This window comes from Micromys minutus, assembly GCF_963924665.1.
Source record: "Micromys minutus genome assembly, chromosome: 10".
NCBI classification, from domain to species: domain Eukaryota; kingdom Metazoa; phylum Chordata; class Mammalia; order Rodentia; family Muridae; genus Micromys; species Micromys minutus.
The window spans coordinates 22,391,909-22,407,529 of record NC_137979.1 but is presented as its reverse complement, the minus strand read 5'-3'; the positions used below and the strand labels follow the sequence as shown (position 1 = coordinate 22,407,529).

The 15,621-nt window shown below is 45.1% G+C and overlaps 1 protein-coding gene across 1 annotated transcript; it reads left to right on the top strand.

The window, feature by feature from the left end:
• Positions 1-1,063: 1,063 nt before the first annotated feature.
• Positions 1,064-9,623, top strand: SCIMP (SLP adaptor and CSK interacting membrane protein; the record flags this gene model as incomplete). The annotated part of the gene is made up of 4 exons (XM_080923494.1): positions 1,064-1,175; positions 3,313-3,376; positions 6,542-6,615; positions 9,478-9,623. 4 exons carry the CDS (start codon positions 1,064-1,066, stop codon positions 9,621-9,623), a joined length of 396 nt encoding a protein of 131 aa, XP_080779620.1.
• Positions 9,624-15,621: the final 5,998 nt, after the last annotated feature.

Genomic DNA, 15,621 nt, shown 5'->3' with positions numbered 1-15,621 from the left:
TCCAGCAATCCTGCAACCTACAGCCTTATCTACCAACTTGGCCAGAGGCCTGGGGCCAGAGTAAGATTCAGTTTCTGTTTCTTTCCAGGGCCTGCAGTTGACCATGCACTCCCCGGCATGTATCCCTCATTCTCCCTGAATACCTCTCCTGTCTGGAAGCACCTTAACCATTGAACTAGCTTGCTGGTCTCAGTTGACATCACACTAGAAATGGAATGTGATTCTCTTGGGCCCTCTTTGTCTGCTTCACTCTCAGAAAGACAAGTTAGCCTATTCTGTTGAGAAAGCATCTCTCAGCAGTCCATGGAGAAAGGGGTGGTTTCAGGGCATTCTTCATGGTGGGCACTGAACATTCATGATCTTCCAGAGGGTCAGGGTTTGATACCCAGCATTCACATGGTTGCTCACAACTGTCCACTCTCTTCTGGTTCCACGGATGTCAGGAACACATGTGGTTAAACAGACACACATGCAGCCAAAATACGCATACATACAAAATAATTTTTTATTAGAAAAAAAAGTCTCATCTCTTCTCAATACTGTGTCATGATGGATGGCCAAGCCTCCGCGCGTGAGTTCTAGTGAAACATGCCATATTCAAATTATAACTAGCAAAGTACTTTGCCTAGCCTTACCCTCAAAACAAACAACAACAAAAGCTCTCGCTCTCAAATTCTCTCTCCACAGTCACAAAAAGTGTATCTTTGTGATATAAAGAACTGCAACAGGAGAGTGCCTTCAGTGGTAGCCTCCCCTCTGTTGTGTCTTGGCGGCAGAAGCGAACCATGGCTATGGCCTATTTCTGGAGGGTCTAGTGGTTATACGACTCAGAGCTAAACCTCACAGACCCCTATGGAGTACTTTGCAGCATCAGTCCCATGGTACAAATGAGACACAGTCTCGGAAGACGGTAAGCGGCTTGCCTGTGGTCTGCTAAGGCATTGTCTGTAAGGTCTGACTATGTATCTAAGCATAGGTATCAGGAAGCATGGTAGATGACAGCCCCACCCTGCAAGCCTCCCACTCATGCCTCAGTCTCTATTCTTCCTAGGCTTTCACAGCAATGAGTTGGTGGAGGAGCAATTTCTGGATCATCTTAGCTATGGCCATCATCTTTATCTCCTTGGTCCTGGGTCTCATCCTGTACTATGTCTGCAGGTGGCAGCTTAGAAAAGGTAATGGTGGCCATCTTACCTGGTGGGGAGGGTGGGCGGAGGTGATGTCAGTACGGCAAAACTCAGGATAAGCCTGGCCTGCATGGGCTTAGGTGGAGTATCACGTGCCTTGGGTGTGATTTCTAGCCTTGCCGCAAACTCTGTCCCTGGGCCTCGGTTTCTCATGTGCATAGCGAAGGGGAGGAGATTAATTCCTAAGTCAGAGGATTTGTGTAAAAACAGATGCAGGGTCACTGGAGCCCCGTGTCTTCCCGGCACCAATACCATCATTTCTGTGGCTCTCGAAAGAGAGCAGACAGAAGTCTGTAGAAAGTCAACTGTCTCGAGCATTAAAATACAGATTCAGTTCGTTGCTAGGTGAAGTCTCTGGTCTCTTTGATGACAATTCTGGGAGGCTCCAGTCCCAGAAAACACTGCAGGCAGGACAAACTGTAGGCCAAAGGTTTTATGATTGGGTCGGTGTCCCAATCCCTCCACTTGAGGCCTTGCCTGGTTACCAAAGAGGGCAAGTGTGGGCTACGTGTCCTCCGTTACTAATTTGCTAGGGTTACTCTCGAGATTCCATGGAGTTTAAGAACCACAGCCAGACATTAGGCAGAGCTCAGGGAGTCCTGAAGTGGGGGATCAGGGGAACCAGAGGGGTCAGGGATACACCACAAGGACATTGAGAATATGGCACACAGAATCAAGTGACTGGGACTCATGGGGTCTCACAGAGATCAGGGAGCCTGGAAGGCATCTGACCTAGGTCCTCTGCATGTTTGTTATGGCTGAGAAGCTTGGTGGTCTTGTGGGAATCTATGGTAGGAGGAGCAGGGACTGTCCCCAAGTCTTTTGCCTGCTTGTGGGACCCATTTCCTCCTACTTGGTGGCCTCATCCAGCCTTCATGTGATGTCATGTGCTGGTTTTGTGCTTGTTATGCCATGTTTGGGTGTTGTCCCCAGGCCTGCTGCTTTCTGCCAGAAGACAGGAGCAGGGGTGGGTCTGGGAAGGGGGGGGGTGGGATGGGGAAGAGGCTGGGGGAGGGGCAGGAGGGGGAAACTTCATTTGGGATGTAATATATGTGAGAATTAACAAACAAACAAACACAGATCCGATTCATGATGAACGTGTTTCCTTCTCCCTCGAAGACCTGTTTTCCGCCATTTTCTACGTCTTGAGCAGAAATTTTTGCCCTCCTCAGATAAAGTGACTGTTTGGAGAGGAACACTAATTTCAGGTTATCTACAACTGGGCTTTTCAGTTTGTTGTTTATCTCCCAAAACATGACCTCCTCCCATCCCCCCAATCAGTGGTATAGTCCTTTGAGATCCTAGCACTTTAAAAGAAAATGAAAAGTGGTCCAAGACAGGAGCATGCCCAGGTAACACATTGGGCAATACACAGGGTGCTCAGTACACTGTCCCTCAGCGAGACTGTCCCTCTGAGAGTGCTGAAGTGCAGTCCTTTGAGCTTGGTCCCCAACCCACAGGGAGACAGAACCTCAGTGGAGCTGCTCAGGGCTCAGAGGCAGAAGTGGGGTCAGATCTCAGGTATGCTGGGTTCTCGATTTGACCTTCTTTTCCCACTATCCCTTAAGTTATTAACTTTTAATAAAAGTAGAGGATTTATTCGGAACTCCATCACTTTATTTTATATATAAAATACCACATATGCATATGTATTTAAATATTTATTAGGTTTTTTTTTTTTTAATTTTTGAGACAGGGTTTCTCCACGTAGACTTGGCTATCCTGAAACTCACTATATAAACAGGCTCCAGACTTGAACTTGGAAATTTGCCTGCCTCTGTCTTCCAGGTGCTGGGATTAACGGTGTGTGCTACGATGCCTGGCTTTTTTTTTTTTTTTAATATATAATTTTTAGAAAGTAGGTTCTGGGCTCATATATTTCTTTACCCATTGGCTGTCTTTAAGGTTTTTTTCCACTTATTTGTTTGTTTGTTGTTTATTGCTGTTGTTGGCCAAGGGTTTTCTCCCAGACTCCGTCACTTGCAAACTAGATGTCCCTAAGTCTCTCATCTCTAGGCCGTTTCCTTCCTAATGCCCTGGATCTGATTATTTTCCAAGGACTTCTAAATTCTGAAGTCACAACTTTCATTAATGTGCCCTAATGAACATGGTTTTCTTCTCTTAGGCAGGAACTGGGAGATGGCCAGGCCCTCAATACAGGATGGAAGAGATGAAGAAAAGATGTACGAGTAAGTGGGGAGGGGAGAACCCTTCGGTTCAACTCTGAGAATTAACTGTTCGCTGCCACCAGGGTCCTTCTGACATTGTTTTGGTGTGGCTGCAATGCCTTCCCTAGGGAGTTGTTGAGATGAATCTGCCAACCTTCTCCATCTATCTGAGGAAGAAGGTTGGGGAATTGTGGGTGTAGGGCACCTCTGGCACTCTGTTATGGGCTCCCTGGTCGTATCTATTCTGACAGAGGTTACTGTCTAGGCTTTGTGTCCCAGGCTCAGTAATACCTTTTTTCTTTAAGCCGATTACACATCTAAAAATGAGGCATAAAAGTATAGCATTTGCTTCCCCCTTTAAAGATTTATTTTTATTTTATGTGTATGAGCGCTTTGCCTCTGTGCTAGTCTGTACCACGTGTGTACCTGGTGCCCAAGAAGAAGGGCATCTAGATCTAAGACTGGAATTGCAGACAGCTAAACCCACCGTGTGGCTGGGAATCAAACCTGGGTCCTCTAGCACTGATTATTGGCTTTACGTTTTGCTTTTTGTGATATGTTTGGGAGTCATTTCTTGCTATTAATGTTTGATGAGTCCCCAAGGCTACCCTTTAGGAGCAGGACCTCATGAGGGGACCAATGGGACTGGGGACTTATCTCATTCACACAGTTTTGTATGTGTTCGGTTGAGACAGGATTCTACTACATAGTCCTGGCTGGCCTGGAACTCGCAATGTAGACCAGGCTGGCCTCAAACTCACATAGATCCATCTGCCTCAGCTTCCAGAGTGCTGGGATCAGAGGTGTGCAGTACCATGTCCAGCACAGCTATAGTTTAATACAGATAGATAAAAGATAATAAAAGAGAGATAAAAATCAGCAAAGGAAAAAAGGACACGTAAGGTGGAATCTAGGAGAAACCAGCCACAAGCCTTCAGCCGTCCGTCCCTGGTAATTCTGAGGACAGATCCCAGCAACCATGTATGTCAACACTCGTGAAGCATCACAGACCCAAGCAGCTCAGCTGAGCCTTACCTACCAGGGAGAGATAGAGAACTCATCACTGACTTAAGCTACTCAGTCCCCAGCCCCTCCAGGAGTCAAGGTGACACAACATGACTCAGGAGTTCAGATGAACAGAAGCAGGCATGCCCCTTAGATGAGATTATGGGCACGGCCATCAGGAGTGGTCAAAATCCCAGACATGTAAACACAGTGGTTAACAATGTGATATTCTAAAAGCTGAGAGGTGGTCACCCAGGATCAGAACCTGGTGAAGGGACAGCCTTTGCCTATCTGCAAGAAAATCTACCCTTTTCTAAAATGGATTTTATTGGAGCTCAAAGAGACCAGCAAATATAACCTTTCCTTGTCCAATCTGATCCCACTGATGCGTAAGTCAGCCAAGCATCACAAAGCCAGATGGCCAAGGCCTTGGTACAATATGAAAGCTTCCCACAGAAATGTGCTACTACTACGTGTCTTAGTCAGGGTTTCTATTCTTGTACAAAACATCATGACCAAGAAGCAGGTTGGGGAGGAAAGGGTTTTTCAGCTTACACTTCCATATTGCTGTTCATCACCAGAGGAAGTCAGGACTGGAACTCAAGCAGGTCAGGAAGCAGGAGCTGATGCAGAGGCCATGGAGGGATGTTATTTACTGACTTGCTTCCCCTGGTTTACTCAGCCTGCTCTCTTATAGAACTCAAGACTACCAGCCCAGGGATGGCACCACCTACAATGGGCCCTTCCACCTTGATCACTAATTGAAAAAATGCCTTACAGATGAATCTCATGGAGGCATTTCCCCAAGGGAGGCTCCTTTCTCTGTGTTAACTCCAGCTTGTGTCAAGTTGACACACAAAACCAGCCAGCACACTACAGAAATATGTTTTGCAGGAAGCACACAGCTCAGCAAGTTGCTATGAATGAAACAGACACAGGGAAAAGATACCCAGCTCAAGACTAGATCTTGCTAACATCAGATACTTCTAAGCCCTTCAGCCATGGCATCTCCAAATCCCTACAAGCCAGAAGGAATCAGCCAGACTCTTGATTGTTCTGTGCTTCATGTGAGTGGGATAACATAGGTATTTTTCATTCTTTTACCTATTTTTTTTCAGTACTAGGGGGGTCAGTTCAATCCCAGGGCTTCACATAAACTATGCCAGGCTCAACTACTGAGCTACAAGTATGATTTTTGTGAGATTTGTTGAGTGTAGTTGTAGACTATTCATTCAGCTTGCTGTAGAGCATTCCACTGTGGGAGTGAGCCATAGGAAATTTGTCCCTTCTACTGTGAATGAGCTTTTGGGCAGCGTGATGGTGACTTGTATGTGAGCTCCTGTTACTGTAACAAATGCCTGAGACAAGCAGTTTATAAAGAGAAGGGGGTTCTTTTGGCTCACGGTTTGTGAGTTTCTAGTCCATGGCTGGTTGGTCCTAATGCTGTCATAAGGCATCATGGAAGGAGTGTGGTGTAGAACAAAGTCAGGGACAAGAGGGAGGGTGAAGGGAGATGGAAGGAACTCGGGACCCACAGTCCCCTTTGAACACATCTGAAAACTTCTCACAAGACTCCAGCTCTTGAATTTTTCCCCACTTTCCAACAGTGCTAATCTGGCCTTTGGGGGGCCATTTAGCATCTGTAACATGTGAACAGCCCTGCTTCAAATATCTGGACACATCTGTAACATGTGAACAGCCCTCTTCAAATATCTGGACACATCTGTGGTAAATTCACAGTGGTGCTGCTGGTCAGTGTTGATACTTAGCATCAGGAGGAAGTACTTCTTTCTGCCTTGCAAATTGAAATACACCTAATCCAGCACTCATTCACACAGGAGGCTGTGCTCTGTGCTCTAACCACAGTCCCTGCCCGTTGTGTATGTGGGCTAGAGGAAATGGTTTCTTTAGGGTAACAGAAATGAAATGCAGAGCCTAGAAAGGTATGAAAATGTTTCCAACTTGGAGGGATCTAGATTTGAATCTTCAACCCATTTACTTGCCTGTTCTCTTATGAAGCAGCTGACAGTAGGTTTGATCCAGACCAACCACTGACTCTGTCTCTCTCCCTCTGTCTCTCCCTCTGTGTCACTGTGTCTGTCTCTCTCTTTGTCTCTCTGTCTCTGTGTGTCTGTCTGTCTCTCTCTGTGTGTGTCCCTCCCTCATTCTCTCTCCCCCTAGGAATGTTATTAATTCTTCACCAGATCAGTTACCTGCTCTGCCACCCAGGGATTCACCTTTTCCAGGAGACCTAGGTAAGTACAGTCTGCTGATAACAGTATCATTCTGGGTGGGAGAGAGAATGTATGAATATATCTTCTTTAGCTTATTAACAAAATTCTATAGGCTGGATGGCTTAAGCAGTGGGAAAATTACTTCCCCACAGTTGCAGAGGCTGGGAGTCTGAGAGTCTGAGATAAAGGTGTTGGCTGGTTTGGTATATGGGGAGAGCTCCTGACTTGTGGATGGTGGTTTTTAAAAAAAAAACGTGTGTGTGTGTGTGTGTGTGTGTGTGTGTGTGTGTGTGTATGTGTATGTGAGTGTATGTGTGTGTGAGTGTGTATGTGTACAGGCATGTACACACATAAGTGTACATGTGCTCAAGAATGAACTGCATGTTTATGAAAGCTAGAGGACAGCCCTCAGCTGCAATTCCTCAGGCACCATCAACCTTTTTAACAACAAAACAAGGCAGTCTGTAATTGGCTGGAACTCACCAAGCAGGTGAGGCAGGGATTTGCACTATGTGATATTATCACCATGACAACAACCCATGAACATAGATAGAGAGATAGATAGACAGATAGATGATTGATAGATAATTAATCAATAAATAGATGATAGATAAACTGATAGACATATGATAGGGAATGGATAGATAGATAGATAGATAGATAGATGGAAAGATAAATAATAGATGATTGACAGAAAGATAGACAGATACATGATAGATAAGTAATTGACAAGTAAATAGATGATAGATGATTGACAAATAGATGATAGATAATTGACCTGCAGATAGATGGATAGAAAGATAGATGATAGATAGATAGATAGATAGATAGATAGATAGATAGATAGATAGATAGATAGATATGGGTTCTGGGAATCAAACTTGGGTCCTCATACTTGTGAGCCAAGTACTTTGCAGATTTTGTCTGTCCTTCCCCCTTTTTTGAGACAGTCTCATGTAGCCCAAATTGGCCTCAAGCTCCCTTAGTAGCCAAGGGTGAACTAATTAACTGAACTCCTTAATCCTCCTCCCTTCATTTCCCCAGCACTGTGATTACATGGGAGGATCACCACACCTGGACGTCCCCTGGCTCCCGTGTCTGGCCCGTTAGACATGATCTCATTTAAACCCTCAGGACTCTGTAAAACTGATGATTGTGGTCGTTCCTTTGACAGCTGACAGCACTGAGGCCCAGAGACATTAAGTGACTTACCCATAATTCAAGCTACCAAGTTAATTAGTTAACTAACTACTGGAGTCCAAACATGAACTCAGTTATTCAGGAAATAAAATGGCAGAGGTTTTCCCGTTTTCTTGGAGAAATATAAGATCATTGTGAAGGCAAATCTTATTCTCATGCTAGGTATAGCTGAGCTCTTCATCACTGTATTTTCTGTTGCCATGGCAAAATGCTTGAGGCTTGGTAGCTTTTTTTGAAAAGATGTTTATTTAGTTTGCAGTTTTGGTGGCTGGGTATCCAAACAGCATGGCCCTGGAACAGTGCATCATGCAAGAAACATGACATCATGGTAGGAGCCTGTGTGACAGCAGGAAATCACATCTTAGGGCTCGGTGGCAGAGCAAAGGAAGGATCTATACTGCTTCTAAGTAGGCTCCACCTATTAAAGGTCCCACCACCTTTTTTTTGTTTGTTTGAATTTTTTTTAACAACTTTATTTTACAAAACAAAGATAAATGTACAGATTTTAAGCATTTTTTGCATAAAATTATACAATACATTTTTGTCAGTACTTTTTTTTCCAGATTTTAAAATAATTTTTACATAAAACTGTATGAGTATATTTTTTAGTCAGTACTTGATTTTTTTAAAGGTTTGATAGTATGCATTGAAAACTTAATAGTTACAATGAGCATAAAGTACACGTAAAACAAAATGTAACATGGAAATAGTCAAAGTTTTCTTGTTGTATAGACATTTTTTGTTTTGTTTTGTTTTGTTTTGTTTTCTTTATTTCTTGGACTTCATACAGTCTGTGAGTTGTTTCTGGGGCAGTGCGAGCCTCTGGGGTTAGCATCCCATTATCAGTGACTGCATATTATGTCTGTTCTTTTGTGACTGGGTTAGGGTCCCACCACCTTTTACCCTTATTTTAGCTGTGTGTTCGTATGTGTTTGAGTGTCTGTCCACGTTTGTAGCATAAGTACATGTGTTCAGATCACCTGGGTCTGCAGTTAGAGGTGATTATGAACTTCCTGAAGCGGTTTCTGGGAACTGAACTCAGATTCCCTGCAGAGCAGGAGGAACTCTGAGCCATGCCTTCCCACACACCCCTTTACCATACTGGTAACACGCCAAGACTTCTACACATGAACCTCAGGAGAATCACTCTTATGTCATACACAAAAAGCAGGAGCCACTATAGTTCTTGCTATAGACCCATTCTGTACCGAGTCTATCTTTGAACACTGCCCTTTCCCCCACCCCCGTTTCCTTCCTTCTTAGCAGGCAGATTTGTATGTAAGCGATACCAAACAGTCCTGGGAGCAGCTTAGGTTACGGTATGGTGAGAGACGTACCAACAAGTCCGTCAGAACCTTGCGATCTGGGATCTGTGGGCATAACTGTGGTCACCTAGCGACTGGCTGTGGCCTGCTTCCTGAGTGTTTGCATCATGGTTCTCTTGAAGTGGGGGAGTCTTAGAGCAGAGATGTGAAAGCCAAGAGATCTGCCCAACATTTGTCATTTGTACACCTGAGTGGTCCTGAGACGCGTGTCATGTCTGTGACTGGTTTTCTTGGGTGAAATGGGGAACCGATCACCCAGGAAGTGGGAAGATCTGTAATGTGCTCAAAGCTCATGTTGAGCCAAAAATATAACAGTACAGAGAAGCCTTGTGTATAGCAACCATTTTCTGTGTTTTAGTCCCACAGGAAGCTCCAAGACAACCATCAGCTTGGTACTCATCAGTGAAGAAAGTTAGAAACAAGAAGGTCTTTGCTACCTTGGGCTCCACTGAGCCAGAAAATGATTACGATGATGTTGAGATTCCGGCAACCACTAAAATCTAGCACTCTAAAACAACCATACCTTTTTGGCAAGCTGAAATGGGCTTACACAGCTCATTTTAGAACAATCTAGAAAGGCTGGACTGTAACACAAGCACTTCCCACTCCCTAGAGGAAGCCGTCTCAGCCGAGGACAGGGCAGCTTTGATGTTCCCGAGGCTCCAGATGTTTCTGTTGCTCCAGATGTGCCCATTACTACAGCCGTTCCTGTTGCTCCAGATGTTCTTGATGTTTCTAACATGGCAGAAGCTCTGCCCTGAGACTCTGAAGGTGTAGCCTTGGCGCCTCTGTGAAGGAAGTTTCCTTAGTGCAGACCACGGGGCCTGTGAGAATTGACTCGTTTCTCAACCTTCCCCTTTGCTCCTTTGGTGAGTGTGGCTGTTTCTCAACCTTCCTAATGCCGGGACCCTTCAGTACAGTTCCTCATGTTGTGGTGACCCCCAACCATAAAATTATTTTGTTGCTACTTCATAATTGTAATTTTGCTACTGTTATAAATTGTAATGTAAAGATCTGATATCCAGGGTATCTGATATTCGACCCCTACCCTACCTAAGGAGGCTGAGACCCATATGTAGAAAGAGTCACTGCTAGAGATCACAGTCTTGATATCTGATTGTGCGGAGCCTCCCCAATCCCAACCCTGTGTAGGCCACGGTTTAAGGATGCCTGTCTCCTTTCTCTCAGGCCCCACCCATCCCTGAACCTCTTAGAAGCCAAGACTTGTCATTAGAGCTGAGGGTTCATTAGAGCACAGGTGAGAAAGTGCTTTTGGTTCTTGTGAAGCTGCCCCACCCACTCACACCTCAACCCACACAGATCATTTAAAGAATTGGAGCCAAACCCATCAAAGAGAATCAAGTTCTGACACAAGCTTAGTTCCTGTGTTTTGAGATATTGCTTCTAAACATTTCTGTGATCAACAAAGGACACAAGTGGCCTTCGGCTGTCTTTTCTTTGGCAGTGGGTGTGCTGGCCGTGCCGGGAAAGGTAGGTTTCCCCGGGAAGAGTCCAGACAGCACCATCCAGCAGCAGCATATTCAAGATGATTGTTCAGGGCTTGGTATTCCTTCTGCAGCTTTCGCTGCCACATCTTCAGTGCCATTTGTGATTTCCCAATCCTGTCCTTCCTGGGATGCTGTTGTCTCCTATTCCCTCTCAGCATTGCCAAGTGATGTTGCCGGCACCACAGAGCTCAGAGTCTCCCCAACCACAGGCTCCAGTTGAACCCCCTATCTTTCCAGTTTCAGGCTTAAGGACACCTCCATCTGATTAGCCCATGGGATCCTCAAGTTAAGCATATCCCTTGAGAACTGACAGCCCATGTCCACCCTGGGCTTCTTACACTGGATTACTTCCTTCCTTGCTGAGGGCAGAAATTAGGTCCCTTCTCACATCCTTTATCACCAGTGTTCCACCTCCTGTTGACTGTGCCTCAGTGAGATCTGCTCTGCCTCCATCACTCTGAGATCAGCCCATGGCCAGCGGGTCCCAAAGAGATCTATAAGAACCTCTAAGTAGTGTCCCGCCTCTGGCATATCAGACTCCAAAACACTGGTTGGAGCTCAGGGCCTCTGGAAGAGCAGTCAGTGCTCTGAACCACTGAGCCATCTCTCCAGCCCAAGACTGTGTTTGCTACTGCCAATCTGGGTGACAAAATTTAACACATCAAGACCTCATAGGACCTTAGTGTGTATACCAGTCACACAGCAGAACCCAAGCCAAGTGACCAGCTATATAGTCACTGATTTAGAAGACCCTAGATGTAAGAAGGTAGGTTCCATCCTGAGCTCTCTCCTTGGGTGTGGTAACTCCAAAGGTGCAGACATATCATAATAAAACAGCTCTTGGTTTGCTGCCTCAACCATTTTGAAAACTGATACCGCAAATCACAGGACCATAGTTCTCTCCTTTGTGTGTGTGGATGTTTTGCCTGCATGTATGTCTGTGCACCATATGAGTGCACTGTCCTCAAAAGACAGTGTTAGGTTTCCTGGAACTGGAACTACAGACAGTTGTGAACCGCCATGTGGCTGCTGGGGTTGGAACTTGGGTCCTCTGGAAGAGCAGTCAGTTCTCTTAACTGCTGAGCCATCTCTCCAGCCCCTCCATTGTTCCCTTGACAATAGTTACAGTCTGGTCTTCTTTATGAAACAAACAAAATTATGGGACTGGACGGCTGTTCTTGTTCTAGAGCCCTGCCTCTCTGGCTCTGGAGGGTATATTGGTCTTTCAGGCACCCACTGGTGTCTGTAAAATTCTGGAACTCTTCATGGCTGTGTTGGGCTTTAGCTGTGGACTCTCTGATGTCTCTTCCCCGATGCAGCTCCTCTACCCGGCCTTGAGAATATCGGGGGCATCTCTCGAAACTGAGGTGGAAGTATCCTTGCCACAGAGAATGCTTCTCTGTTCATGAGGATGACACTTTGCAGGCATCTGTGGTGTACCATTGGTGGCCACAGAGCCTGAGTCATAATGCAAGAAACAGAGCCCAGAAACCATTCCACCCCTGGGACTTGAGCATTGTGTCCTGGGAAGGGTCGGGCCCCAAGATCTCTGAGATGCCTTCTTTGTTGTTTTCCTGCATCCCAAGAGGCTGGCCGAGCGACTCTCCTACCAACAGTCCCCTGGCTGGATCTTTGGTGTTTTCTGAACTCGCATTTTCATTCTTTTCAATATGGGTCAGACCGAGAATGTTCCAGACTTTTAAGTTCTGCTTCTGTTTCTTTACATTTTCTACAAGAAGTCAAACACACAAGACTTTCTTTCCTCTCCATCTGCCAACTGGCCTCGTCATTCAGAAGCTCAGAAAACGCCAACGCATGAATGAGCTTTTATAGTGAGCTCACCCCTCCTCTGCTTTGCAGTCTCCTTGTTTCCCATCTCCAGATGATGACCCACCAGAATAACCTTTGCTGTTCCTCTTTCCTCTGCTGCCCTGTTGCCTCTCATGTGACCTCTGAGATTTCTCTGTAATTAGCCTCTTCTGAGCCTACAGAAAACTTCCCTTCAGGGTATGTGAACAGTAATTCAGATTTTGTCCAACATGCGTTTCAAAACACTTCCACATTCTTTGGTATTTCTTAACAGCACAGCACACCATTTCTCGGTACCATCTTTTTTGTCCGAGTCCATGGACAGCCATAAGAAGGTAACTTATGTGTGTGTTACTTGGGTTTCTATCACTATAACAAAATACCTGAGCTAAACACTTGTCAAGATAAAAAGTTTATTTTGGTTCTCAGTCATTGGAGGTTCTAGTTCATGACTGGTTTGATCTTGTTGCTTTAAACCAGTAGGAAAGTGAGCTTACATCAAACCAGGAGGGGTGCTAACGCAAAATCATAACGCTTCAGAGCCAAGAGGCAAAGAAAAACAAAAGAGTCAGAGTCTTCCTAATCCATTTGAGGACACCCTCCCCTGAATAAACTAGGGAGTTCCCACTTGGAACCACCACTTAAAGACTACATCCCCTCCCAAAAGTACCATCCTGGGGAGCAAGTTTTTAATACATAGACCTTTGGAGGACATTCAAAATAAAACCATAGTTACTTTAGGAACAGAAATCTATTGCTCAACATCATGGAGGGCAAGGAATCCAAGAACAAAATGTGTCCGACTCAGCGTCTGGTCAGAGTGTTCGCTTTGCTTCAAAGATGGTGCCTGCCTGCCTTGCTCGCACATGCTGGGGGTGGAAGGCAGCTTTCTGGGGCTTCTTTTATAAGGGCATTAATCGCATGCATAGGAGCATAGGTCCTGTCTTTTTTTTTTTTTTTTTTTTTTTTTTAATATATGTGAGTACACTGTCACTGTCTTAAGACACTCCAGAAGAGGGCATCAGATCCCATTACAAATGGTTGTGAGCCACCATGTGGTTGCTGGGAATTGAACTCAGGACCTCTGGAAGTGTTCTTAACCACCCATCTCTCCAGCCCTCAGCTTTCTTTAAAGGGCTGGCCACTGGGAGTTTGACCATGTTCTAGTGAGTATATGGGACACAAAATGGGTTTCTTCTTCCTCTGGGGGTGGGTCACAAATGGACCCGGGAGGACTGGGAAGTGAGTGTGATTGGGGTACATGATATGAAATTCCAGAATATATTAAGAAAAATATTATGGAAAGAAAAAACTGTTCCACATAGATTCCACTTCAAGCCGTATTCACACCTGGATCAATAGCTTTAGAGCCCAGATGATAGGATGGATAAACGAAGCCTGGTGTGCACTAGTAATCCCAGAACTTGGAAGGTAGAAGGAAGAAGAGCTTGAGCTCAAGGCCATCCTTAGTGACAAAGCAAGTTCAAGACCAGCTTGGGCTGCGTGAAACCCTGTCTTAAAACAACAAATATATATACCATACATACATACAGACACACATACGCACATACACACATGCATGTGTACACACACACACACAAATACAGTAAATCCCTTCTCACTCAGTCCCACCGGTAGTGTGGATGATCTGCTAAGGACAGATGAAAGCCAACCTCTGTGTGTTCATGTGGTACACACTGCTTCAGTAGTATGTCTCCTGGACTGGGGTGTGCTTCCATGGATAACCTAGCCTGTCTGCTTTCCCGTAGGACACACGTGCGCTCTGCCTTGGTTGAGTGGCTGAGTGAACTCTCATTCAGTTCCCATTTGGTTGTAGACGGCTTTCCACTAGATACAGTCAGGTAATGTTGACTGTGGCCTCTTTTCATTTTACTAAAGCAAGAATAGGGAAGTTCCCATGTGCAAAACTATTGTACAAAAAGCAACCCGTGGCCCATCTACTGCAAAATTCAGCCATGTGTATAGATTTATCTTGACTCCCTGAAGCCTGTGCTCTGTTACTTATACACATATGTGCACACACATGCACACATACACACAAATAAAATATAATAAAAACATATATTTTCCAAAAAAAAAAAAAAAGAACAGAAGAAGAAGATTCTCACTGTGTGTGTTATATTCCTTTTCCAAATCTTTTGCTATAGTTAAACAGAGAACATCTAGATTGCTGTTTCTACAGTCAGTCTGTCACAATGCCCTGTCATGGTCTCTCTGTAAGTTCCACTGAGTGTTCATACGAGACCAAGTAAACTGGAAATAACCTGTTAGCGTTACGAAAATAGTTTTCGTCTCATGACCCAGCTCACACTTTGAGAACCAATGTCCTCGAGAGCCTGTGTGAGATGTCCCTTGTACTGCCACTTGCCGTGAGAAAGTGGAGTCAGCATACCTGTCCATCAGTAAGGGACTTTCCACTCTGTGGAAGCCACACAAATGTTACATTTCTGTCACTTAGCCTGGGTTAGCACATGATGCTTGCTAAGGTTTTGTGGGAGAGGGGAAGAAAGGCAATAAATTAGGGACAACTTGAAACTTGACATTTTAATTTAACACTGACCAAACGGGAAAAGAACAACAAAGCTGTGCTTGGTGCATGTGTGTGGTCACCTGTACGTGGTCACGTGGAGGCCAATGTTGGTGTTTTCTTCTGTCATGTTCCACCTTAGTTTCTGAGGCAGGGTCTTTCACTGGGGCTTGGCCAGGCTGGCGAGTGAGGTCTGGGAATCACCCATGTCTACCCTTCAGTTAGGATTACAGATTTTTTAATGGGTTCTGAGGATACACACTCAATGCCTCCTTCTTACACTTAACCCACTGAACCATCGACTTAGCTCCCAACACACACACACACACACACACACCTACACACACAAACCTACACACACACACCTACACACACAAACCTACACACACACCTACACACACAAACCTACACACACACACACCTACACACACATACCTACACACAAATACCTACACACATACACACACACCTACACACACACCTACATACACACACATACACACACATACACACACACCTACATACACACACATACACACACCTACACACACATACACACACACCTACACACCTACACACACATTTCTACACACACACACCTACACACACACACACACCTACACACACATACCTACAC